Source organism: Nomascus leucogenys, chromosome 5, assembly GCF_006542625.1.
Source record: "Nomascus leucogenys isolate Asia chromosome 5, Asia_NLE_v1, whole genome shotgun sequence".
Classification (NCBI taxonomy): domain Eukaryota; kingdom Metazoa; phylum Chordata; class Mammalia; order Primates; family Hylobatidae; genus Nomascus; species Nomascus leucogenys.
The window spans coordinates 85,765,582-85,791,108 of record NC_044385.1 but is presented as its reverse complement, the minus strand read 5'-3'; the positions used below and the strand labels follow the sequence as shown (position 1 = coordinate 85,791,108).

The 25,527-nt window shown below is 36.3% G+C and overlaps 1 protein-coding gene across 5 annotated transcripts in view; it reads left to right on the top strand.

Annotated features, from left to right (window-relative positions):
* The window catches only part of DIAPH3 (diaphanous related formin 3), a 496,362-nt gene that overhangs the window by 368,306 nt on the left and 102,529 nt on the right, over positions 1–25,527 (top strand). For 4 of the 5 annotated variants that reach the window (XM_030813469.1, XM_012506844.2, XM_030813468.1 and 1 more), the window contains 2 exons: positions 17,834–17,929; positions 18,410–18,469. In XM_030813469.1, the coding sequence (XP_030669329.1) occupies positions 17,834–17,929; positions 18,410–18,469 (156 nt within the window). Of the gene's footprint in view, positions 1–17,833; positions 17,930–18,409; positions 18,496–25,527 lie in introns of those variants that run through there. The other variant, XM_030813470.1, reaches the window with a different exon arrangement.

Sequence of the window (25,527 nt, the reverse complement as noted above, 5' to 3'; positions counted from 1 at the left end):
TGCACCACAGAGGCTAAGCTAGATAGTCAAGGATATGAAGACAGTGGGCCAGGGCATTGGAGATTTTCATGGGTACATAACAGGAAAAGAGAGAGCGGAAAAGGAAAAGGACATGGGTCAGAAAATGGTTGTATGAATTTAAGTTATTGGAAGTAAAACAGCTCTGGGTAGTGACAAGATTTCGATTATGGCCAAGGAAGTTGGTGATGGGAAGTAGAAGGGATTGCTCCCTGGAGAGGAGGAGGTCAAAGAACTCTTAGGACCTGGTGTTGGATTAGATATTAACATTAAACTGAATTCTCACAAGATGATGGTAGAGCCTGGCCTGATGAGGAAGACTGACTCAATTGACAGTTTATTCTAAATGAGAGGGTAGACTTGTGCATGATTAGATGACAGTGACCCAGAGGGATGGCAGCAGTATAACTGAATGACATGTGTCTCAAAGGCGGGTGCTTTTTACTGAGGAAAAAAAAGTGACAGCCTGACATAGCAGCTTTGATCAAGGAGAAAGCAGACATTCCCATGTCCTCCACCTGTGTCCCGCATACTTTAAGCATGTGAGATAGGAGGGTAACAAGCAACATTTACCAGAAGGAGTGAGCGGAGATCATCTGTCCAGTTTCCAAGTAGAGCCCATTTTCAATTAAGAGAACAAGGTGAAAGGAGTGTATGCTGAAGAAATTGAGGTAGTAGAGAGATTGTTCATGCTAATAATGCTGGAGGAAATGAAGATCAGAAGGACATTGTTGTCTAAGAATGATGGTGATGGTGGTTTAGCTGCCTTCAAAGTTTTAGCCCAACTACAGCAATCCCCAGTGGCTAGGTTGAAAGGAGGAGTCCAGGAGGCCATGGCAGATTGAAGTAATCCTAATATTTTCAGATACTTCTGGTCTCAGGAGGAGGAGTGTTTCTGGTCTTTCTCTGTGAGGAAGGAGCATCTGTGAATGACCTGCATCTCTCTTATTGTCAGATTCTGGGAGAAAGTTCCCATTGAATTTGGGGAAACGAGCTTGTGCTTGCCTGCTCCGGTTTCCTGCTCTGAAAGCTACTACCTCTTTGTGACTTAAGGCATTTCCTAAAACACCTTTAAATATAAGTCAGCAAACCTAAGGATCTGAATAGTTATCAATTTTCATGTAACACCTCAATAAAAGTCTATAGTGGAAAGAATGAGCTTTAGAATCAGAAAGATATCAAATCTCCCCTCTGCTACCACCCTATGGCAGGGCTTTGGGCACCTTACTTTACCTTTTTGAGCTCCAAGTTCCCTAACTTTAAAATGGATCAGGTAACAGCTACTTTGAAAGAGGGGAGTGAGAATTAAATTAGAAAATCTAGGTAAAATGTTCCATACAGACCCTAGCACATAGGCATTCAATCAAAGTGATAGTTCCTAGTGTGTCTTAATTCATATTTAAGTTTTTTATTCTTTATGTATCCCTTATTTCCTAAATAAAACTGTTCTTGGCCAGGAATGATGGCTCACACCCGTAATCCCAACACTTTGGTAGGCTGAGGTGGGAGGATTGCATGAGGCCAGGAGTTTGAGACCATCCTGAGCAATATAGTGAGACCCTGTCTTTATAAAACAAAATTTTTTTTAATTACTTGGGCATGGTATAGTGTCAGGTACTCAGGAGGCTTTAGCAGGAGGATCCTTTGAGCCCAGGAGTTTGAGATTATTATAGCGAGCTATGATTGTGCCACTGCACTCTCCAGCCTAGGGCAACAGAGACTCATGTCTTTCAAAAAAAATAAATAAATAAAAGGAAAATAAAATTGTTCTCAAAGTTACCTAATATCGGCTTTCATTGTGGGGCTCGTGTATTCATTTTGTCAGCTTTTTATAGTTGTGGGGCGGGGGGAGGGAGTCTTTCATTGTTCTCTTGAGACTGTAGCACATTTTTGCCTCCAGTTTTTTTATAATTGTTAACGAGTTCATTGAAAGTTCAGTTGTCTCCTCTTTCATTTTTCTCTTACTTGCTTTCTTCTGAAAGCATATGTCAATTCTTTTTCTCCACCAATTTTCACTCATTCAGATTTGCCTTATTCTCCTCGCTGACTTCCTCCTTTTCAAAACTATGTTGCTGTTATTCTGAATAGGATTTTAAAATTTCCTCTGTATTTAATACTAATGGGATGCTACATCTCACTGTGGAAGGAATAAGGAAGGACATTATATTTGGGCAGAATAAATCTGCATTTCTCCTTTGAAATGAAACAAAGGTAATGAATACTTACAGTACTTTGAACACAAAGTTTATGTTAGAAATGAACCAAAAACTTGAGCCTGGTAAAAATTACTCTGTGCAAGGTTGGCAGCAGTGAGATGGGCTTTAACCCCTAAAGCTCAAAATGAGAATACACAGGTTTCCACAGTTTACTGTGATATCTATATGGTTCTGTCTTTAAGGTTCAAATAAAACATATCTTCAGAAATTTAAGTACAAATCCAGGTATCAAAGAATAACCCCTGGAATCATCACTAGGCAACCATAGCTATAGCTCTTCACCTCTATTGCCTCAGTATTAAGCAATTTCATAGCACCCTGATTTATTTTGTGTGACATTCATCATACAAGTAGTCATTAATTATGTGTTGAACTTGCTCTTACATTTAAGTCCCATGGGAACAGGAGCTGGGGCTAGTTCAGTGCCTGACACGTAGTCCTTAGTGTATCTTTGTAGAATTGAATTAAACTATAGACTTTATAGTTTCATATTTCCAACTACTTCCTGAACAAAACAGAATATTCTGCCAGTACCTCAAAATCAATTCATCTGAAACCTAACTTGTCATGTTCCACATAAAGCCTGATTTTCATGTTCTCATTTTGGGTTAATGATACCACCATTTTCCCAGTCACCCAGGCTTGACACCTTCACACTATGCCAGCTTTAATCATCATGGAGTACAATTTTGATTATTTCACACCTTTCAAAAACATTTGATGGCAGTTCTTCAGCCTCGAATCCAAGCTCCCACAGTCTGCCTTCCTGACCTTATTTTCCCCTTCTTCCAGTGCACACCATATGCTGCTGTCAGAGCATGACTGCTGGGCCCCTCTGGGCATCATACGGTGTTCCAGGCACCACTCACTGGCTCCTCATGGCCTCAAGTCCATTTATCCTGGCTTCTCCTGAAAGAAAATTCCTGTGAAATTACCGATATTATTCCCTAGCTCCTTCTCCTTCTTTTTTAAATTCTTGTTGAATTAAGCATTTTCATTATCTGAAACCATTTCATTCTTTATTCAAAAACTTCATAAAGGAAAAAGCCATTGAAAAGTCAATTCTTCACTAATAAGAAAATACTAAAACAAATCTAAAATAAATCCTAATATATTTTCAGTGAGAAGTAAGCATTTGTCAAGCTTAAGCTTGTCAAACTTCACTCAGAATAAAGTGAAGCTCTTGTGGGTGACAAGTGAAACTTCTACCCAGAAGTGGAGGTGGTGTGCCATGTAATTAACCTTTTCCTCCCTGGGTTACTCTGTAATTAAAGGATCGTGGGTGTTCGCTCTGTGTGATAGTCACATTTTGTTAAATGTCATTATCACTTCACATCTACATATGTATTTAAATAGATACATTTCCCCCCCCTGACATTCTGTGCTTTTGCAACTGAAGGCATCTGTTCAGCACCCTAGACCCTACATAACACACAAGGTCGACTGTGGTAGCATTCTTTTTGCCAGGGAGTCAATGCCAGTTTTTCAATTTTGCTTTCTTTAGTAATTTTAGAATAGGTCAGAGTGAACAAGCTCATCAGAGTGGATCACTTGAACACTTACATGCAAGACATTTTAACAATCATTTACCACTGGAAGAATGATTAAGTAGTGCCTTTCTTCAGCACCATGTGGTGGAATAATTGCTAAGCTGCTGGAAGTCATAAAACCCATTGCTGGCTCTGTAGCTAATAGCCGTAAGTGGTCATAGAAAGGTCTTCATTCGATGTCCTCATTGATAAAATAAAGACTTGGCTTATTTCACTTACTGTATTTTGGAGATGGTCCATATCAATAATATGCTTTATTTTTTCACAGTACAAAATATTCTGGTTTATGGATGTCATAGTTTATTTAGTCAATCTCTTGTAGATGGACATTTAGTTTGTTTCTAGTCTCCTGTTACAATAAACAACAATATAACAGACACCCTTTTACATGTTTTTCAATGCATGTAAGTTATACATGTAGAATAATTTTCTCAGAGAAAAATTATTATGTGATATGTGCAACCTTTTTTCTTTTTAAAAAAGATATTTTTTAGAGGAGAGGTCTCACTGTGTTGCCCAGGCTAGTCTCAAACTCCTGGCCTCAAGCAATTCACCCACCTTGGCCTTCCAAAGTGCTAGGATTATAGGCGTGAGCCACCACAGATGGCCACAATTGTATTTCTAATAAAAATTACTAAATTATATTCCAAAGTGATTGCATTAGTTTTATATTTTTCAGCAACAAATGTGTGAAGTGACCTGTTCCCCAACCCTTCACCAACACTGATTTATCATAATTTTTCACTGTTGCTATGGTGTTAAATGAAAATGATCTCTCATTGATGTATTTAGAGTATCTTTAATTATGAATGAGGTTGAGGATTATATCACATCTAAAGCATGGTTTATTTATTTTCGTTATGGTGTCTTAGTCTATTCAGTCTGCTATAAAAAATATCATAAGCTGAGTAGCTTATAAAGAACAGAAGTTTATTTATCACAGTTATGGAGGCAGGAAAATCCAAAGTCAAGATGCCAGCAGATTCGGTGTTCACTGAGGGCCTGTAACCTTCTAGCTGTGTCCTGACATTGTGGAAGGGACAAAGGCAGCTCTCTAGAATCCCTTTTATAAAAGCACCAATCTCACTAACAAAGGCTCTGCCCTTATGATCTCATCACCTCCCAAAGCCCTTTCTCCTAGTACCATCACCTTGAGATTAGGATTTCAACATATACATTTGGGGTTTGGGGGGGACACAAATATTCAGATCATAGAAGATGGGTTCCCTGAAAAGAAATTGCCCATTTCTTGGTCTGTTTCTTACTGAGTTATAAGCATTCTTTATTTTAAGAAAATCAGACCTAGGGAATGCCCATGTTTCAAATATTTTTTCCAGCTTATCCTTTCATTATTTATGTGTACAGTTTGTTATTATTTGATTTTTTATTATTTTTAATAGAAACAAAGTCTCACTATGTTGTCTAGGCTGGTTTCAAATTCCTAGGCTCAAGTGATTCTCCTTGGCCTCACAAAGTGCTGAGGGTACAGGCATGAGCCACTGTACCTGTCCTATTTGATTTTTAGATATTTATATTACTTTTGGATTTTCTTAGGAATATCTTCCCTATTGAAAATATACTTTTCCATATTCTCTGCTATAGTTTTACACTTTAATCTTTTAATGTTGAAATGTTTGATCCACTTGGAATTTATTTTGGTATAAATAACAAGGTGAGATCCCAATAGGCTGTTGCTACCACAGTAGTTATTGCACACATTTTTTTAATCTTCTACTGATTTGAAATGCCACCTTTATCATGAATTGACTTGTCGTGTGTATTTGATATGAATCACCAAGAGTAGTACATGTTACACATTATTATTGTTATTATTGAGACAAGGTCTCACTTTGTCACCCAGGCTGCAATGCAGTGGCTCAGCTACAGGTCACTGCAACCTCAACTTCCTGGGCTCGAGTGATCCCCCCACGTCAACCTCTTGAGTAGCTGGGACTACAGGCATACACCACCATACTGGCTATTTTTTTTAAGAGACAAGGTCTCACTATGTTGCCCAGGCTAGTCTTGAACTCTTGGGTTCAAGTGATCCTCCTGCCTCAGTCTCCCAAGTTGCTGGGATTATAGGCATAAGCCACAGCACCCAGCCTCTGTTGCACATTATTATCCAAACTTATTTTACCACAGAGCCACCTTCTCTACCACCTCTCCCTAAACACATACACACAGAGCTTCTTATAGGACTAGTGTTCTGTGGTGCACACTTTAGGAAATGCTGTCTTATGTACTGAAGTTTTTTTTTTTTTTTTTAAATGTGATAGATCTCCTTATTTTTGTAAAGACAAATTCATCCATTGTATGGTTAGTCTTAAATCTTGTGCCTTAATATGTTTATATTCCAAAAATGATTGTGTCTTTTTTATTTGAGTAGAGAATTAAGTGAGCAGATAAGTAGCTTTTTTATCCGGAATTATTTTCTTACAACAGAATCTAAATCATAAGAAATTTGGAAATTAAGAATTAATAACAATATGATACAATTTGTTATAGTATATTTATATTACCATTTTTCCTGGTTGTGTATATAGTTAAAATTCAATCATAGTTTATTCGTGACATCCAAGAATAGTTTTTTTTTTTAAGCTGGAGAGTTTGTAGAATAATAATCCTTTATTTCATAAATATCATTGCTATAATCCTATTTAGTGTAAGATACAAAATTATTTAGATTCAAATTTGGATACAATGTAATAAATTGTATGCTAATTATGGTTTACACGTTCTAATGTAGCTGCAAAATATTTTTCACTTAAACTTTGAAAATGTAGCCTTATTTTTTGTTGTTGGTCATGGGATTTTTCTGAGACAGGGTCTTGCTATGTCACCCAGGCTATAGTGCTGAGGCGTGATCTCAGCTCACTGCAACCTCTGCCTCCTGGGCTCCAGCAAGCCATATGTTTTATCCAGAGCAACTAAAAGAATGGCCTTGTGGTCTGTACTCATAAGTATAAGATGGATGCTGCAGATCCAAGCCTATTCAAGATAGGAAGAAGGAGGTGGTAACATACGATAGCAGTCATAGCTGCCATAATTCCAGGCCATATTTAAGATAGGAAGAGGAAGAGTGGTTATCAACATATACATCTTTTATTTCTAGGAATACCATACTTTATGTACATATATGCCTTATTAGACAGAAATGCATCACATGGCCACCCCTAGCTTAGCTGCAAGGGAGCCACAGAGAGAAATTTTAGCTTTCCTAGCCTCTGTGGAAGGAAGGAGAAGGTAGAGAATGAATGTGTTGCATTGACTAATCAGCAATATTTGCTATATTAGTGAACAAGAATAGTCATCAAAATATTAAAAATATGAATAGCTAATATTTTTTAGGCCTTACATATGGGGGGCACTGTGCTAAGCTCTTTATACCTTGCTTAATCTTCACAATAGCCTTTGAGGATAAATACAATTATTATCCTCATCTTATAGGTATGAAGAGGCACAAGGAGACAGGGGTGGTCTTTAAGGAGCACACAGCTGATAAGAGTAAGAAGCAAGATTCAAGCCCAGGAGTTTCACTCTAACTTTGCTCTTGGGTGCTCTATTTTAAGGAAAAAATAAATAAAACTTCCTTTCTTGTAAAATATTCTAGTTTTTTCTCCTAACTTATAACAGAAATATATTTAATGAAATTTGTACAAATCATGAAGAATAAGAGAGAAAAAAGCAGAAATATTAACCTATTGGAGTTTTTTCCCCATAAAATTCCACTTCTTATGGTTGAGCCAGTCACTTAATTACAGTATGAAAGAGAACTGTTCTGATTATCATTTTATCAGTTAAATCCCAATGAAAATTGGCTTTCTAACTCCCTTGACTCAAATAAATTTTCAGTTTCACATCTGGATTAAGACAAGTTCAAAGACTTTGTTTGAAGTTATTCCTGTCTTTTTGCTGTCTGGTTTAAGTAGTATTTTGAGCTTTGTTCTAGCTAGTTAAAGACTGAACTGGGTTACCAAGAGAAGCCGTATAATCTTTTTCCCAAAAATCTCTATAACCAGAATCATAGAGGAATAATTCATGTAATTATGTTAGGGCAACTCTGTGTGTGTGTGGTGTGTGTGTGCGCGCGTGTGTGGTTTTTCTTCTAGAATTGGGTTAAACTATAAGCCTATGAATTTTGTATATCAACTGCGCACTTTCAACCTTTGGGGAAACTGCGCTTTCCTTCCCTAGTCCCATTCCAAATTCCAGATTGTAATCTTTATGTCACTTACTACTACTGAAGTATTAGAAAATGTCGCTGGGCTTGGTAGCTCACTCCTGTAATCCCAACACTTTGGGAGGCCGAAGCAGGCAGATTGCCTGAGCTCAGGAGTTCAAGACCAGCCTGGGCAACATGGTGAAACCCCATCTCTACTAAAAATACAAAAAATTAGCCAGGCATTGTGGCACATGCCTATAATCCCAGCTACTCTGAAGGCTGAAGCATGAGAATCACTTGAACCTGGGAGGCAGAGGTTGCCATGAGCTGAGATCACACCACTTCACTCCAGCCTGGGTGACAGAGCTGTCTTCAAAAAATAATAATAATATAGGCTGGGCACGGTGGCTCACGCCTGTAATCCCAGCACTTTGGGAGGCCAAAGCGGGTAGATCACGAGGTCAGGAGATTGAGACCATCCTGGCTAACATGGTGAAAACCCGTCTCTACTAAAAATACAAAAAATTAGCTGGTGTGGTAGCGTGCACCTGTAGTCCCAGCTACTCAGGAGACTGAGACAGGAGAATCACTTGAACCTGGGAGGTGGAGTTTGTAGTGAGCCGAGATCGTGCCACTGCACTCTAGCCTGGGCGACAGAGCAAGACTTCGCCTCTAAATAAATAAATAATAGTAATATATAGTCGTTTGACTTTAGGAAAGTATGTCAGGAGACAGTGGAGAGTAAAAGAGGAGCTATAAAAGCACACACAAAGTAAACACAATGGAAAATGGTCACAGGTTGATAATAGTCATTTCCTCTTAAAAGCACCTTTTCCTATTAGTTTGCCTTGTGCATTACCCTCAGCTCTCTTTTCTTGTCACTACACACTGTCTCCCTAAGAGAGCTCAAGCTCTACCATAATATCAATAAGCAAAATAACAAAGATTCACTGTTAGTAAGCTCTTAATATGAGCCAGGCACCACCCTACTGAGCATTGTACGTGATTTATCTGTTTTAATCCTCCCAATATTTTGTGAAATAGGTGCTGTTCTTCTTGCCCTTTCAACGTTTAGGGGGAATAAATGAGGGTTTTAGGGACTAAGTAATATGCCCAATAACACTGATTGTTAGTTGGGGAGCCATTGGTTTGAATCTAAATGGATGAATTCAAAACTTGTGTTCTCTACCACTTTACTATGCTTGTACTCTTTTCCATAGTTTCAGGTACGACCTATGCTTCTAAGTTGAATGTATTAGTTAACCAATTCCTTTCCCAAGTTTTAAACCTGTGACTCTATCAGCCCTCTAGACACCTTGAATCACTTTGTATTTGTATATCTCGTGAACATTTCAACTTAACATATCCAAAATTGAACTCCTGTCTAGATCAAACTCATTCTACCACCAAAGAAAGACAGTTCTGTACTTGGCAAATGAGATCAATATATATACAACTGGCCGAGCCAAATGCTGGGAAATCAGCCTTAACTTTATTTTTTTTATAATATTCACATCCACGGAGACCAAGATTTCTCTATGTCTCCTCCTTTCTCTTTTCTATTTTCACCACTTCTATAACTTATTTGGGCCCCGAAATCACATTTTGTCTAGATTTAAATTATTAAACATGCCTCTTGGGTTTGTTTTTTGTTTGTTTGGTTTTTGCCTTTAGTCTTGTCTCTTCTCAAAATATTCTTTCTAAAGTAGAAATTTGACCATGTTACTTCCTAGCTTAAAATGACTTGATGGCTCCTTTAAAATCTAAACTCCATAGCATGGTATATTCAGCCCTTGGTGAGTTGGCCCTGGCTCTCTCTTCACCTTCACCTTGCAGCATTACCCCGTTATCTCTTCCTACTCATATCCATTGCACATTCTTCAAGAATCCCTGCCTTGTACAGCTTTCCTGACAGCTTTAGCTGGGTCTTGTCTGTTTTGGCAGCTCTGGCACTCTTAAATGGGTTCTTTAAGTCTCAGATATTCTGAGCCTTCCGTAACTGCTGTTCCTTCTCCCTCTGCCCCATGCTACATGCGCACCACCGTGTACCACATGCTGAATATCTCTGTCATAATATTCATCCTGTTGTGTTGTACCATTTTTACCTGTCTTCCTCCCCTTCTCAGAGGTAAGCATCTTTAGGTCAAGAATCAACCTCTTCCTTCACATTCTCTTCCTCAGTCATCTTCTTTCTCTTTCAATAAAATTTTTAACTATCTTGTATTTATCAATGTCTACAAATTCCTAAATTAAATATGATAGGCTCATAGCATGATAAAATATCTTCTCCCTCACTCCTCTCAACCTTCTCCCACTTCCCAGAGGCAATCACTTTTAATTCTTAGTTATTTCTTCTTTTATTTATGTGTTCCTTATTTCTAGATAATAGCATAGACTGTTATATATCAATTTTTTATTTTAGACATTACTGAGTTCCTGATTTAGTTCCCTAATGCCCTCTCACCGCTAATCCACCTTGTGTACCCCTCTTGCTTTACCCCATTGTCTTTCATTATAATTATATCACAGTTGATGGCCAACAGAATGGCCAGTGTTTATAATATTAGCACTATGTAAATATACTTCGTTTTCTTTATTTTTCTTCTTTTTTTTTAATTTTTAAGTTTTTTTTTCTTTACCCTAAATTTCAGTATTCCTTGTTTTCTGTCTTAGTTTGTTCCTGCTGCTATAACAAAAACACCTTAGACTGGGTAACTTATAAACAACAGAAATTTATTTCTTGCAGTTCTGAAGGCTGGGAAATACAAGATCATGATGCCAGCAAATTCTATGCCTGGTGATGCCTCACTATCTGCTCCATACATGGTGTCTTGCTGCTGTGTCCTCATGTGGTGGAAGGGACTAACAGCTTCCTTGAACCTCTTTTATAAGGCCACTAATCCCATTCATGGTATTTCTGCCCTCATGAACTAATCACCTCATAAAGACCCTACCTTTTAATACCATTGCATTAGAGATCAAGTCTAACATATTCAGACTACAGCATTTCCTATAGGACAATCTTGTTGTTTCTAGATTAATAGAGACTTTTCAAAAAGTTTGTTTAGTATTTGTACATACATACCTGTTACTGTATTATCCAAAGTCTTCAATCGATCTGGGAAATAATCAGCAATCATTTTGCAAATGGTCCGACACAATAGATTTGCTATCGGTTCCGTGGCCACTACTCTGTCCCATGGCCCAGTTTCCTCCCATGTGATCCATGTGATCTGAACTGGCTGCTCTGAGACTGGGACATCCTGGGAATTCCTTTTGCCACTTTGTTCTCTTGTACCTTCTCCTTTTCTGGATGCCGTGTTTTCCTCTTTCTTACTATTCTACCCCTCTTGTTTTGGTTTTGCAAAAGCACATCTTGCAGTCTCTTTCTAAGATGGCATGTATAGACACTTGTATGTTTGAAAAATGTCCATTTTCTATCCTCATCAGATTAGCAACATAATCATTTCTTCACTGGAAATAATTTCGCTTCAGAATTTGGAAACCATTTCTTGCCTATCTTTTGGAATTCAGTGTTGCCATTGAGAAATCCAGTCCTAGTCTTATTTCCTTCCTATGTATTTGACCTGTTTTCATTTGTTTACTTGCTTTCAGCATTCTAGAACCTTTTAGGATCTTCTTTGTAGCCTTAGTTATTTAAAATTTCAGTGCTGTACCTTGGCTGAAGAAAATGGAATAAGGAAAGAGAGCTCCTACTGGATCACTGACTTATCTTTTTTCTCCTGTCCTTTAAACTTGGTGGTTTCCAAGATGCCACCTCTCCTGATTCAGGCATATACTTTTCCAGAGTGCTGAATGAGTATTTTTTACAATATGGAAATGACTTCCAAAAATATTACTCACATTTTTGTCTGAATTTGAGGCCCGAATTTCCAGCTGTCTTCCAGAAGTTATCTGGAGGTCCCTGCTAGCACCTTCCATTAACATGTCCAAAAGGAAACTCATTATATTTTCCAATCTTTGTTCCCCATCAAAATCAATAATATTTAAATTTCATATTTTCTTTTCCTCCAGCCATGGGCCGCAGAGATCTCAGACATGTCCTTAGCAGTTCCGCCCTCTTTCGGTTCCTAAGACCTATTGATTCCACTTTAAAAATGTCCTTAACTCTCCCTTCTCCATTTCCTTTGACACAGTGCAATTTTTTAAAATACCATTTACAAATTAAGATGATATGTTATTCAGATATAGAAAATCTTTGACTTTTGCAGTTAGTCTATTTATTTAAGAGTTTTCACACCAGGGGAGAAACTATAAATATTTTTAATATAAATTATAGCTGGAGAAATTGAATTCTACTCTATAAGAAAAACTGACTAATTTTAACTTCTCTGGTCTGTGTTAGAATATTGTAAATATAAATCATTTAAACACCTTATTATACCTCATTTTTTGTTTTTATTCATACTTTTTGCCTTCGTACCTGTTATTCCTTTTGCCAAGAATGCTATTCCCTCTCCAGTCCCTAACATGAGTAACTCCTGCTTATTCTTCAAGTCATCATTCACTAGGAAGCTGTACATCTCCAGTAACTCATATATACACTTTTCTGCTTGTGAGAGCAGAAATGCTTTCGTGTTTACCCTTGGGGCCTAGGTATCTTGGTGCCTAGTAACATCCTGGCACAGAGTACCATATGCATGGGTCTTAGGTATCTTTAGTGCCTAGTAACATCCTGGCACACAGTACCATATGCCAGGTGAACATGTGTTGGTTGAATGTTCTAAATGCATTTTTAACATTTGGAAGAACATCTTCTTTATATGTCCCCATCTTACACTTTGGTTTATTTCAAGAGTCTATTTGTACTTCAAGTCAGAGTTTTTCTTAGAAATGATATTATACCTAATGAAGAGCATAATAGAATACACTATAAAAGACTTCCCTCGGCCATGTGCGGTGACTCATGCCTGTAATCCCAGCACTTTGGGAAGCCTAGGCTGGCAGAAAACCTGAGGTCAGGAGTTCGAGACCAGCCTGGCCAACATGGTGAAACTCTGTCTGTAGTAAAAAATGCAAAAATTAGCTGGGCATGGTGGTGCACGCCTGTAATCCCAGCTACTTGGGAGGCTGAGACAGAAGAATTGCTTGGACCCGCGAGGCAGAGGTTGCAGTGAGCGGAGATCATGCCACTGCACTCCAGTCTTGGTGACAGAGCAAGAATCTATCTCAAAAAAAAAAAAAAAAAGACTTCCTTCATTTGTAATATATCTAAAACAGTGCTTGAAACATTTAATAATAAGCAGGCATTTCATACATGTCCTATAATTTACCATGGATTTTATCTGTGAATTTGTTTCCCTATATTTGTATATCATTTAGCAATTTATCAAGTGCTTTCATTTGTATTATCTCATTTGATTCCCTCATTAACCCTAGACAGGTATTGTCTGTATTGCATATGTCAGGAATGATTATGTAAGTAATAGTCTAGTGTCTCACAGGTAGTTAGTTGAAAGCTCAGACTAGAATGCAAGTTGTTTTACTTCATTATTGTGTTCTTCCCATTATGCATGTGAGAGTGAAGGCCAAAAATAGCCATCTGCTCTGGAGGATGAGAGCAGGGGTAGACAGTGGACAGTGATGGACGAGAGAAAGAATGTTTGTAGAGAATCACAGGCAGTTGCCTTTAGCTAAAGAACAGGTTGTGATGGTTGGAAGTAAGAGATAAGATTGGAAATACAATTGAAATCATTGTTGGGGTAAGAATAAGAGTTTGGACTTTATCTGTCAAAATCCGTTTGAGCAAAAAAAAAGAAAATTAAAAATAAAAATGAAAAAAAGAGTTGGAACTTTATATGGTAAGAACTGAGATATATTGAAACTTTGTGACCAAGGGAACTGAAGATCATTTCTGCTATAGGACTTATCAGTAATGCACGGGCAGAATTAGGGAGAAACTGGAAGCAATGTGACTAGGCAACTCATGCAGTATTCCAGATAAAAAATAATTCAGTTCTGTAATACCAACATAAAGTGTAGTTAGAAAAGGAACAGCAGATTAGTTCAGGAGATAATGAGGAATTTCAATCTATAGTATTTGACAACTAAATAGATGTATGAGACAAGGGAAAAGGAAGAAAGAAAGCTGTATTGTTTAGAATGGTGGTGAGAATGTACTCCCATCTCTTCCCTGGACCCCTGTCCATCTATGACCTTTATTCTCCTGCATAATCAACCCTTCCAGCTGACCATCTTAGCTAATTTAGTCAACATATATTTAGCTAATTTAGCCAGCATATATTTATTGAACACTCTCTATATAATAGTTGTATTTTGCCAGGTGTTGAAGATAAATGAAATCTATAATCCCTGCCCTCGGTGAGCTCATGGTTTAGTGGTAGAAACAGTCACATAAACAATATAACATTGTAAAGAATTTATTGGTATATGTATTACAGACCACTGGGACACAGAGGGGCACCTAGTTTATGCCACATGAGTCAGGAAAGGATTCTCAGTTCTCTGTTTTGAAGGAAGGGTAAGAGCTAGCTTGGTGAAGAAAGTGAGACAGATGTTCTGTGTAGATATAATAGCGTGTTCAAAGGCATGAAGTAATAAACATGAGACTGTGTAAGTTGCTTTGTGAGCCTAAAACTGTCAGCATTTATTGCCTAAGAACAATGAGATTATTCTAGTGAACCATAATACATTTATCACACTCTGATAACTTAACATTGGTACAATGTAATTATCTGATATCCAGTCCATATTCAAATTTCTCCAATTATCCCAATAATGTCATATATAACTTCTTTCAATTCAGGGGTTAATCAGGGACTCCTCCATACTTAATTGTCATGCCTCTTTAGTCTCCTTTAATCTAGAACAGTTCTGTAGCCTTTTCTTCTCTCTTTCTCTATTTCTTCCTCTCTTTGTCTTTCATGATATTGATACATTTTTAGATCCTAGGCCAGTTGTGTCACAGAATGTCCCTCACTTTGGATTTCTATGGATTTCTATGTTGCCTGGCATTCAGATTTAAGTTAAATATTTTTGTGGGAAGTGCTACACGGGTTAAGTTGTGCATCACTTCAGGAGGCAATTGATATCAGCATATTCCACATTATTGGTAATGTCAAATTTGATTATTTGGATAAGGTGGTATCTACCAGATTTCTCTATATCCTGTTCCTCTACATCCTTACACACAATAATTTTTGCAACCATTGATGACTCCTGCCCGAATCATCTCTTACTATGTGAATTGTAATGTGGTGAATTTTGTATTTCCCTCATATCTTTGACATCTATTAGTTGACGCTCTTCTTTAAAGATGAACACTCCTTCCTACATTTTTATTACTATATATTTTTTAGTATCACTATGGATGCATGATTCTTTTTTCCTCAGTGTGCAATAATCCCATTCCCATCATTATTTATTCGATACTCAGTTGTCCTAAATTTGGCCACGGCAATGTTTCAATCTGGCTTCTCTGTCTTTTCAACATATCACTATCTATTTTTGAACACTTTCTTATTTTCTGGCACAACAATATGTTTCTGACTCATTTCACACTTTCTTGGCCTCAGTTCTAGAATCAGCCATTTCTGTAAGCATTGTCATTCCTTTTAGGGAGTAATGGTATGTAGAAACCAAGAGCTGAGGGCGAGAGAGCTCATTAGAAACCAAGATTTTAGGGCTAGTAATGGTAGCTAAAAACTAAGATCCAAATGCTCATTGATACTACTATAGTGTTATAGGAAAAGAGTTTTTTTGTTTGTTTGTTTGTTTTGTTTTGTTAAGCCTTGAGTTTACATTAATACCTATAAATCCAATCCAACCCTTCTTGGTTCTTTTTCTTTTTCTCCAATTCCATATTTCCATTTTCTTTCCCACAGTGAGCACATCAGCACATTTACACATCTGCTCCATCTTTTATACACACACAATAGTCTGAGAATCACTATATCAATACCACTACCAACAATAAATTTACTAAGAAGAAAGTTCACATTTTCTTTATAGTTTTTTTCCCTTAAACTTTATGCTGTTAAAGTATTCAGAAGTTACTTGGATTTCTTTTTTCCCCCTCCTTTATAATTAATGCTATCAATATGAAAACATGTTTATTTGTTTCTATTTGATTTGAGTACTAGGATTTTTTTTCAATCTCATGACTGCTTGAAAAAGATTTAAAATTGTAATTTTAGATTTTGAAATGTCTTCTTTTTCTTTTACTATCTTAAATATTTGACATTGCCTGCAGTTTTTTAAGGAAAAATATAGTTGAATTTGAATATAAATTTTCAAATAGCTACTTATTTAGCTGTCTGAAATATTTAATGTATTTTAGTTAAAATGGCCATCAAATCACTTAGAATTACATTTACTGTAAATTCACAACTTCCAAATATTCTATTTCTCACCCACCTTTTTTGATAACACCTACAAGGTTTAGTACTCTTCTAAAAATATGAAATAACAGCAGATGGAAAAGGGGCTGATACATATTTATATTTATATATCTGTTTATAAACTGTAAATGAGTATGTTATTTGTATTCTACTGCATTCACTTTTCATCTTTTCTCTGTAAAGGGATTGTGTATCAAAAAGGAAAAAATAAAATAAAAAGTTTGAAGGAAAATAGCTTTCCATTATTTTAAATGTAGCAGTATACCAACCATACAATTTCATAAAGAATGCCTGCAAGTTACCTTGTCTGGACGGGCAAAAAGTCCTTATGGTTTCCTTGAATTTGGTTTAGGCCAGTAGTTCCTTTGAAGCTTTTTCTCCTGCTTTCTTTGAACAATATTTAACATTGATAACTATAAATACTTATAAGTATTACAGGCATAATCTGTTCTTTGTAGAGATAATTGGCTCTATATCCATGTCTTTCCTTAATTATATACAGGATATCAATTTAAAGTAATCTTAATGGAATGCAATCCTTTTGATTTCAGAGAGCCTCTTTTGATTTATTTTTCATTATAGAAGATAAACCTATACATTCTGTAAAATTTTGTAGTGATTGTTCTGTGTCACCTCAAGTCAGGGGATGATTGTCTTCTGATATGAAAAATCAATTGTTGGAAGCATGTTCACAAAAGTTAGCATGGAAATATAATTTGTCTGATAAGTTTAGACAGCAGAATCTCAGTAACAACAAAAACACTCTCCCGGGCCGTGCACAGTGGCTCACGCCTGTAATTCCAACACTTTGGGAGTCTGAGGCGGGCAGATCATGAGGTCAGGAGATCGAGACCCTTCTAGCTAATATGGTGAAAGCCCATCTCTACTAAAAATACGAAAAATTAGTCGGGCGTGATGGCAGGTTCCTGTAGGCCCAGCTACCCGGGAGGCTGAGGCAGGAGGATGGCATAAACCTGGAAGGCAGAGCTTGCAGTGAGTAGAGATCTCGCCACTGCACTCCAGCCTGGGCGACAGGGCGAGACTCCGTCTCAAAAAAAAAAAAAAAAAAAAAAAAAAAAAAAAAAAAAAAAAACTACTCTCTCCCATACCTGGTTGACTTTAGAATAGAGGGTGATGCCTTGAAAATAGCTCGTTTCTACAAAGGAAATGTGATTTATAACTCAAGACTCAAACATGACTAGAAACACATTCCATTTAAGGTAATTGTGCTGTTGGACTATAAAAGCAGTGCTCTGAAGTGAATCAGTGGAACTCGGCCCTCTTTAGTGCACAGTAACATAGGCACTAATGAGGCAGTTTTCATTAAAAGATAGTTGATTTAATGAGAGAGTTAAAGTCCTGTCTTATTTTGAAATTGCTAGCTTGGTCCCAGCATCCGATCTTTTTTCTCCCTACCATCACCATCACCAGTTTTTGTATATGCTTTGACATTGCTATGGTAACCCTGAGGGCTGATGGAATTCCCTGCATCTCTTTTCACAGAGGGTGACGAGACAGGAGTGATGGATAATCTGCTGGAGGCCTTGCAGTCCGGGGCTGCCTTCCGCGACAGAAGAAAAAGGACACCGATGCGAAAAGGTGAACCCTATACTTGTTTCGTGTTACTTTCTAGGGAGCTATCACAGAGAAAGAACCCTGTTTTTCTCATTCTTTTAAAGTTGTGTGTCAAGAATGCAGTGCCGTGGGCAACAACTGTTCAGAAGTTTCGTAAGTTTGCTTAATCCCTTGCACAGACAAATGTCAGAGAGATATGCATTCCAGTTGGCCGATGTCAGTAGCACATTAACAAATCAATGCACTGAACCTAGAAAATCCTGATTAGTGTGACAAGTCTCATCTAAAGAACCATATGTACCTTATCCCAGTGGAGTTTACAGTAGCATAATTAAATGGGAAGTAAAAGTCATAACATTACTGCTTCAAGTATTTCAGGGTATTGAAGCATTACTTTGCTGCCAGAAATACATAACCTTAGAAAAAAGTATGTCTAATACTGTTTTCCTTCTTGAGATGCACAGACCTCTATATTAAGTTTATTTTATATATTTTTTTTAACAGATGTTCGGCAGAGTCTCAGTCCAATGTCTCAGAGGCCTGTTCTGAAAGTTTGTAACCATGGTAATAAACCGTATTTATAAATTGCACATTCTTCTTATCTACTTTTATCTTATTGATCTGTGATTTTAGTAGACTGCTGTGAAATTCTCAGGTTCCAGTATAACTAAAATAGTTAAAATGTGTGCATGTACATATTTGCTATGAGACTGCATACTCGTATTTTTCATCCTTATATTATTGCCTTGAGGTTGTGTCTTAGGTTCTTCTATCAGGTCTCTAGTGAATTTTTTATTATTATAATTGTCTGAAGTTAACCTTCAATCATTGCTGATCAGTGTTATGCAAGGCACTCTTTCTCACAACACTTTTTAAAGTAGTGGACTTACTATATGTCAAGATACAATTTGAAGTATTAAATCTGTCATCTGTTTTAATCTCCCACATTTGCCAGTGCAGTTAGAAATACCTTAACTGGCATTTTGGCAAAATCGTAAGTGTAGATGAGCTTCATGTGGTGTTATTGTGGAAGGATGTGATAAAATCACTAAGAAGGTTAATTAACTTAGTCTCTGATATTTATCTAAGATGGACTCCTGTCAAAAATCTCTAACCAGTCCTCCGTGCCCAACCGCATAGAACTCTCTGCTCTGTTCAGGATACTATTTCATGTTGATTGGGTTTTATTTGCTTTTGTTCTTTTCCCTCTGTGTTATGTCCTTGGGTCCTGCCTACCTTCCACAGTCAAAACACATTCATTGATTGTGGGTGCTGTGAGATTAGTGAGATTGTCACTAATGTTTGCCAGATTTATAAATGTAAAAAAACTTGACAAATTTTGTATGAGTTTTTTCGGTGCAGATGAGTTAAGTTCTGGAATTATTAACATGTGACTGAGAGAAAAACCTTTGCCAATTTCTAGAGAAGCCTAAAATAATTATTAGGTAAATAAGAAAAAGACATGGATGTAATTACCTTTTAATAGGTGTGTGGATCCTTACTGCCGAAGGTAAAGTATATATAGTAGGTGCTTAACAAATGACAGTTAAGGTAAAAATATACTGCAGTCTCTTAAATAGGTCTTTTTTGTTGTTTTTATCTTGCCTTTCTCTTGTATAACAATACAAATAAAAAGAGTTGGAATAAGTCAGAGAAGTTCACTGTGAATAATTAAGTAATTCCTAAATTTAGGGTTATGATTTAGAGCCATTGTGACATATTTTACAATGGCAAAACCTGCAGAGAGTAGATCTATCCTGATCTTAAGGATGATTTTGTATTATCCATGAATAAATAGAAACCCAGAGGGCGAAAACTTCCAAAGAGTACAGAGCTGGTTAGTGACACAGCTGTGACCAGAATATGGTTCCATTTCCTATTGTATTTCTTTTTTGATTTTGTATATGTACTTCAGTTATTTTTTATTATTAATATTAACAACATAATGAACTCAGCCCCCATTTTAAGTCATTAAAAAAGAGCCACAGCCAAACACAATGATTGTGATATGATTAATGATATGCATATACCATCCTACAGTTAATTTAAAATATATATTTTTAGATACTATGTGGGGGAAAATTAGTTCTGATAACTTTGTACACTGGTCTTGGAGAACTCAGCCTTGTGACTATAATATTAGTAAAGTGTCTGGGATATAATGGCTCAGATACAATTACTTATAAATCGTAATGTTTCTGTTTATTATATATACAGCAGATGAGCATTGCATTTTTATAAAGCTAATGTGTACTGGCTTAAGTTCTAACGCTGTTATGATAATTAAGCTAGTAGATTATACAGCAAGCCAAACAAGATATATCACAAAGATCAAATTCTCTGTTCTAATATAAATGTGATGAATTCTTACATTTTTAGAAAGTATTTTCTATTCATATTTCTGTTGTTTTCCTTTCATATTTCTAACCAAGTAGAAAGAAATCCAAATGACCAAATTTATCTTAAGAATTGTGTGTATGTAGATTTATTGGACTAGATGCTCAAAAATGCAGGATTTGGTTAAGGAAAATGTCTTCATTGCAAAAAGGGTAGTGATTATTTTTAGTATAGGATGACATTTTGGAGTTCATTGTGTAATCTTTCTATTTCTAAAAACTACTTTGTTTTCATTGAAAATACTAACCCTACAACTGAACTATGTGATTGAAATGTAAGATTGAACTTATTTTTTAATTTGCTTTTATATACTTAAAATTGATGTCTAATATTTGTATTTTGTACAAGTATATATTGTTATTGATCTCGTAACTTATTTTTAAAGATTTAAAAGATTTTCCACAGCTATTTGAAATTCATTTATAGCCTATGTGAAATAATGATAATATTAATAAGCTAATGTTTACTGAGATATTTGGCTTACTAAATGCCAAGCACTATGATGAATGTTTTATGCATATTACCCATTTAACCTTCTCAAATATTTCTATCAGAGAGTCAATATTTTTATCTCCATTTCATAGTTGAAACTAGTGAAGTATTAAAGAGGTCTGATAACTTGTTTAAGGGCATGTAGTCAAATTTTGAATGCATGCCTATCCGACTTCAGAGTCCAGGTTGTTACTTTCTTTGCCATGCCATACTCTTAATATAACTGCTTGAATCCATGTCTAATTCCTTTCCCATCCATGAGCTGGTGACTTATGTGCATACATTTTTTTTACCTTGTAACATAAAGTTGAACAATTGAGACACAGCCTCTCAGAGGTTCTCCAGCCTCTGGTGTGCCTCATCTCTTCTTCCCAAATTTAACCACTAGATAGCACTGTTTTCCTAGTCTGAGGTTTGGATTATGAAAATAATCTGGAATTAATTATGACCACTTTTTATTTCTTTTAATAAACTCAGTATTAAAACATTTTTGTTAATTTTAATAAACCTATGCTCTGTTAGAAATATTATAGAAAGCTTGGGTAAAAAATATATATCCAAAGCCTAAATTTGAGTTTATTAGCTGCAATTTTAATTTTTTATTGTCTGTATATCTTTTGCTGTCTGTGTATTGTCTGTGCCTTCTTAAATCATAGCTATAGTCTCAGACTTCTTAGGTTTCTTTTTATATATAGACAGAGCATCTTTTCTCTCAGAATAGAAAAAAATTCTGGCAAAGTATCCTCCTGGACGTTGGGGCTAAAATGTCCCTATATGTATTTTAACAAACTGACCTCAAGCATTCTAACTTCAGTGGACTTCAGAAGCAGACATCTTAATCACTGAATTATGCAGCCTTTGTGCTGTGGTCCAAACCTCTACCAAAAACACTTTGGTTACAAGTTGTACCTGTTATCTTTTGCTTTGGCTGTAAAGGCACAGGCAGAAATGAAGTATGTGCTAAATCTTTATTTATTCAGCAAAATTTATTAAGCTGTTGCTAGGCACTTAAGATTTATAGATACCTTCCAAGAATGCACCATCTAATTGAAAGACAGACTAGTAATAATTGCCCTACTTTTGGTAAATGCCAGGTTAGAGGTAACATAAAAAATTTTGGCAAGACCAGAAAGTCAGAAAGACTGATCCAGACTTCACGAGGACAGTTTAGAGCTGACTTCCAGAAAGGATCTGAAATGCAAGCTGAGACTTGAAGGATGAGTAGAAATGAGGCCAAAACCCAAGGGCAAGAGTGAGCCTAGCAGCAGCAGCAGCAGTAGCATGTATGCAGTTTTTCAGGAGGTCCTTTCTGAACCCCAGTCTGAACCTTGTAGAACTGTACATTCTAGTAACACCCTAGTCTTCCCATTTTATAATACACACTGCCCTGAAGATGTTTTTATTCAGTGTCTGTCACAGTACTCATGAGTTTCATCAGAGTGGAAACAAAGCATAAAGGAGCATATATGTCTTGTTGACTGCTGTAACCCCAATACTTAGTTGGATTGGTATCAGGCATGTAAGTGTTTAAAAGAATGTGTTGAATGAACAGACATATTTATGTTTATACTTGAATGGAACTATTAATGTATATTAAGGAGAAAAATATCTTAATGTCACCCAAATAATTTGATATGCCAGTTGCTAAAGTTCCAGCTGTGAACACAGTTAACCGCTTCCCATCTCCTCCCTTGAAGTTATCTATCATCAAAAGGAGATATTTGATTGTTTGGTCTATGCATAGCTTCAAAGAGTTGTTGGATCAGATGTAGGGGAGGGGAGATTCAATTTTGATTTGGTTACTCGCTTCTTAGAAGTGGAGGGCTACTTATTAAATATCTTTCCCTTAGTCAAGCAAAGTGTGGCAACATTAAAACAAAAGAATGTATTTGTTGATGAGTACAGGACATTATCTATTTTCTTTATTCAACACAGTCCAAACATAAAGATTTTCTGTAGTCTACAGAAAATAGTAAAATCTCCTCTTTTAAATCAAGATAATTAAAATATTTATTAATGCATTTTAATAAATATCATACTATGGTGTTTGAGTGTTAAGAAATCAGCTGGCCCAGTTTAAAATAAAGTACCAGATGGGGAAGAAATATATTGCGAGTCTGACACCAGGCCAAGAAATTTGGATTGTTGAGGTTTTTGATTATGAAAATGACAGGTCCCCATAGTTAGTATGGAACTAAAGTGTAAGTGAGAGGGAGGGATTGGAAGGACTTCATGGCAACCTCTGTGCCAGTATGAATCGGCTGCTAGGGATGGGGGAAAAGTCAAAGAGGGGAAGAAAAAAACAGTCAAAAAGGAAAGAGGCCCAGCCTAGAGCTCTAGGTTAAGACACCCTCACAGAGAATTGCTAATAATTCATAAGCAAGTGAGTTATCTAAAGGAGAATCTTTAAAACGAGAATGGCAAGTTGAGGACTGAACCTTAGGAATGGAGTCAGGTGAGTAATGAAGTGAAGGAGAAGCAGAAAAGAGATCAAGAAGTTGAGAGGAATTACACAGTAGTGGAGCCTATACAACGAAGGTTGAAAGAAGACTTTGCTTTTCTCATTTCTTTTTCTTTTCTTGATTGTTTTCTTTGTAACCTCTGGTATACCACTGAGTGACTAGTGTTTTTCAGGATACATTAATTCCTACTCTCTTAGGGACTTCTCTTCCTCTGTACACTCTGTAAACTGTCTGTAAAACTTTTGTGATAAAGGCTCCACAGATATGAATTGTTGAACCACACCTTATGCTGCATCTGCCTGCAGTTCGTTTGCATCCTCATTAGGTGGTTCTCTTTTCATAAGTGGTACAGTGGGATTTTTTTTCCAGTTAAATGGATAGAGAGTAATCAGAAAGAATTCTATAAACTATATGCAATTAAAACCCCTAATGATAAAACTATTTAACTGTGACAAAATAAGATAAAACATAATCAAAATTTTAGGCAAACAAGTATTATGCATTTTTAGAGAGCATCCATAACCTAAACAAAATCTTGCTATATTATCTTTACACTAAATCAATTCTTAATAGCCTTAATTTGGATTTGATTATCTATTTTTACTCTTCCACTTATATATGGCACTTTGAGAGATTTTTATAGAAATAAGATTGTATTGCCTCCAGGCACAGCTGCTCTGCCACTCTAAGATTTGAAGTCAGAGTTAAATGTGAAGCTGGTTAGATATCTTTGAATTAGCATATTTTTCTAAGGGAGGCACACAAGACGGGCTTTGTTGTTGATATATCAAAACTTCATATATAGCCACCCCTCCCCCATCCCCAATCCACTGGCTCTTGGGACGCCTTGTTTCTTGACCTGCCTTTTCTCACACAGCAAGAGTTTGTCTTGAGGCAGAATTAGGAAATTTCTAAGGTTTCCATTGGTGTCTACTGAGCAGTAACTGCCTTAAGTCTTCTTTGGAAACAATGAGGACAACTCTATCGAAGTAGTAAATGTTGACAACTACCATTTTCATTTATTTTAACTGTATCTTATTTTAAAGTAGAAAAAGTATAAGGAACAATATATTAAAATTACTTGATTTTCTAAATGTCTTTGGCCTATTGAGAGTATTTTTTGTTCTTTTCCTGATGAACTTATGCCTGCCAAATAACCTAAGAAAGGGAGCTATTAAAATACTAATGGTTTTTGACACCCTTACACTTGGGCTTTCAAGCAGAATCAAATGCTACCTGTAGCTGTCAAAAGACTTAAATATTTTTTAAGGAGATTTTTTTAGGCTAGGAATGTAAAATAATTTGGATGATTTCACAATTTATTCAAACATCAGTCTCTTATATTTACCACTTGTAGTTAAGCAAAAGGCAGAACGGACTCAGCAGGGCTCCTGCCTAGGTAAGGATGCCCTGTGGGTAGACAGGAAAGGCTTTTCTTATCTAATTTATAGTCAGGGCAGGACAACCTTTTGGCATAGTCATTATCAAACAGACTCTTAAGCATGAACAGGTTAGAAAAGTCTCAAGTAGCGAAGACTTCAAGTTGTTTTAAAAGGACATTTATGCAAGAAATAACAAATGTCTTTCATTTAATGAGCATTCACAAGTGTATGCTGAAGGCTGGAATAAATTTAGTGAGAAGGAGATAAGTAACTGTATTGTATAAGGAAAGTAATGTCCTTGACTTCCCTGAAATGGTTGTTATGATTAATATGTCTCTTGTTCTGCTTGTATTCCATAGTGGACTATAATTATTATGATCTTTTTAAATTGTTTGCCCATTCTGAATCTCTCTCTTTTCTCATAGCAAAGTTCAGAGTCTTAAGTTTATAAGGAATCAATGGACAGACTTTAGAAGCTCCTTGAACTCTGTACTTTTGTTTTAAATTTTGTGTTTGGACTTAAAAAAAAAAAAAAAACTGGTGAAAGGATATGTTGATTTCATCAAATTTCTCCCAAAATAAAAATCCCTTTTAAAAGAGGATTAAAGAATTACTTATTTTGTCATTTGATTACTGATTTGTTACACATTGTCTCTGTTTCTGTGTGTTGTGTAATTTTGCATTACTTAAAAGGGAAGCCATTTCTATGATGTTAATAGTTGTTTGCCATTTGAGAACTAAACTTTCATGGGCATGTCAAATGCTTGGTGAATCTACAGTTTTAGAGACAAATAAATTGTTTAGCCTAAACAGTTACAATCCAACGAGGTGTTGCTACTGTGGAGGTTCACTGAGCATACAGAGGAAATGACATCATCTGTACCTGGGA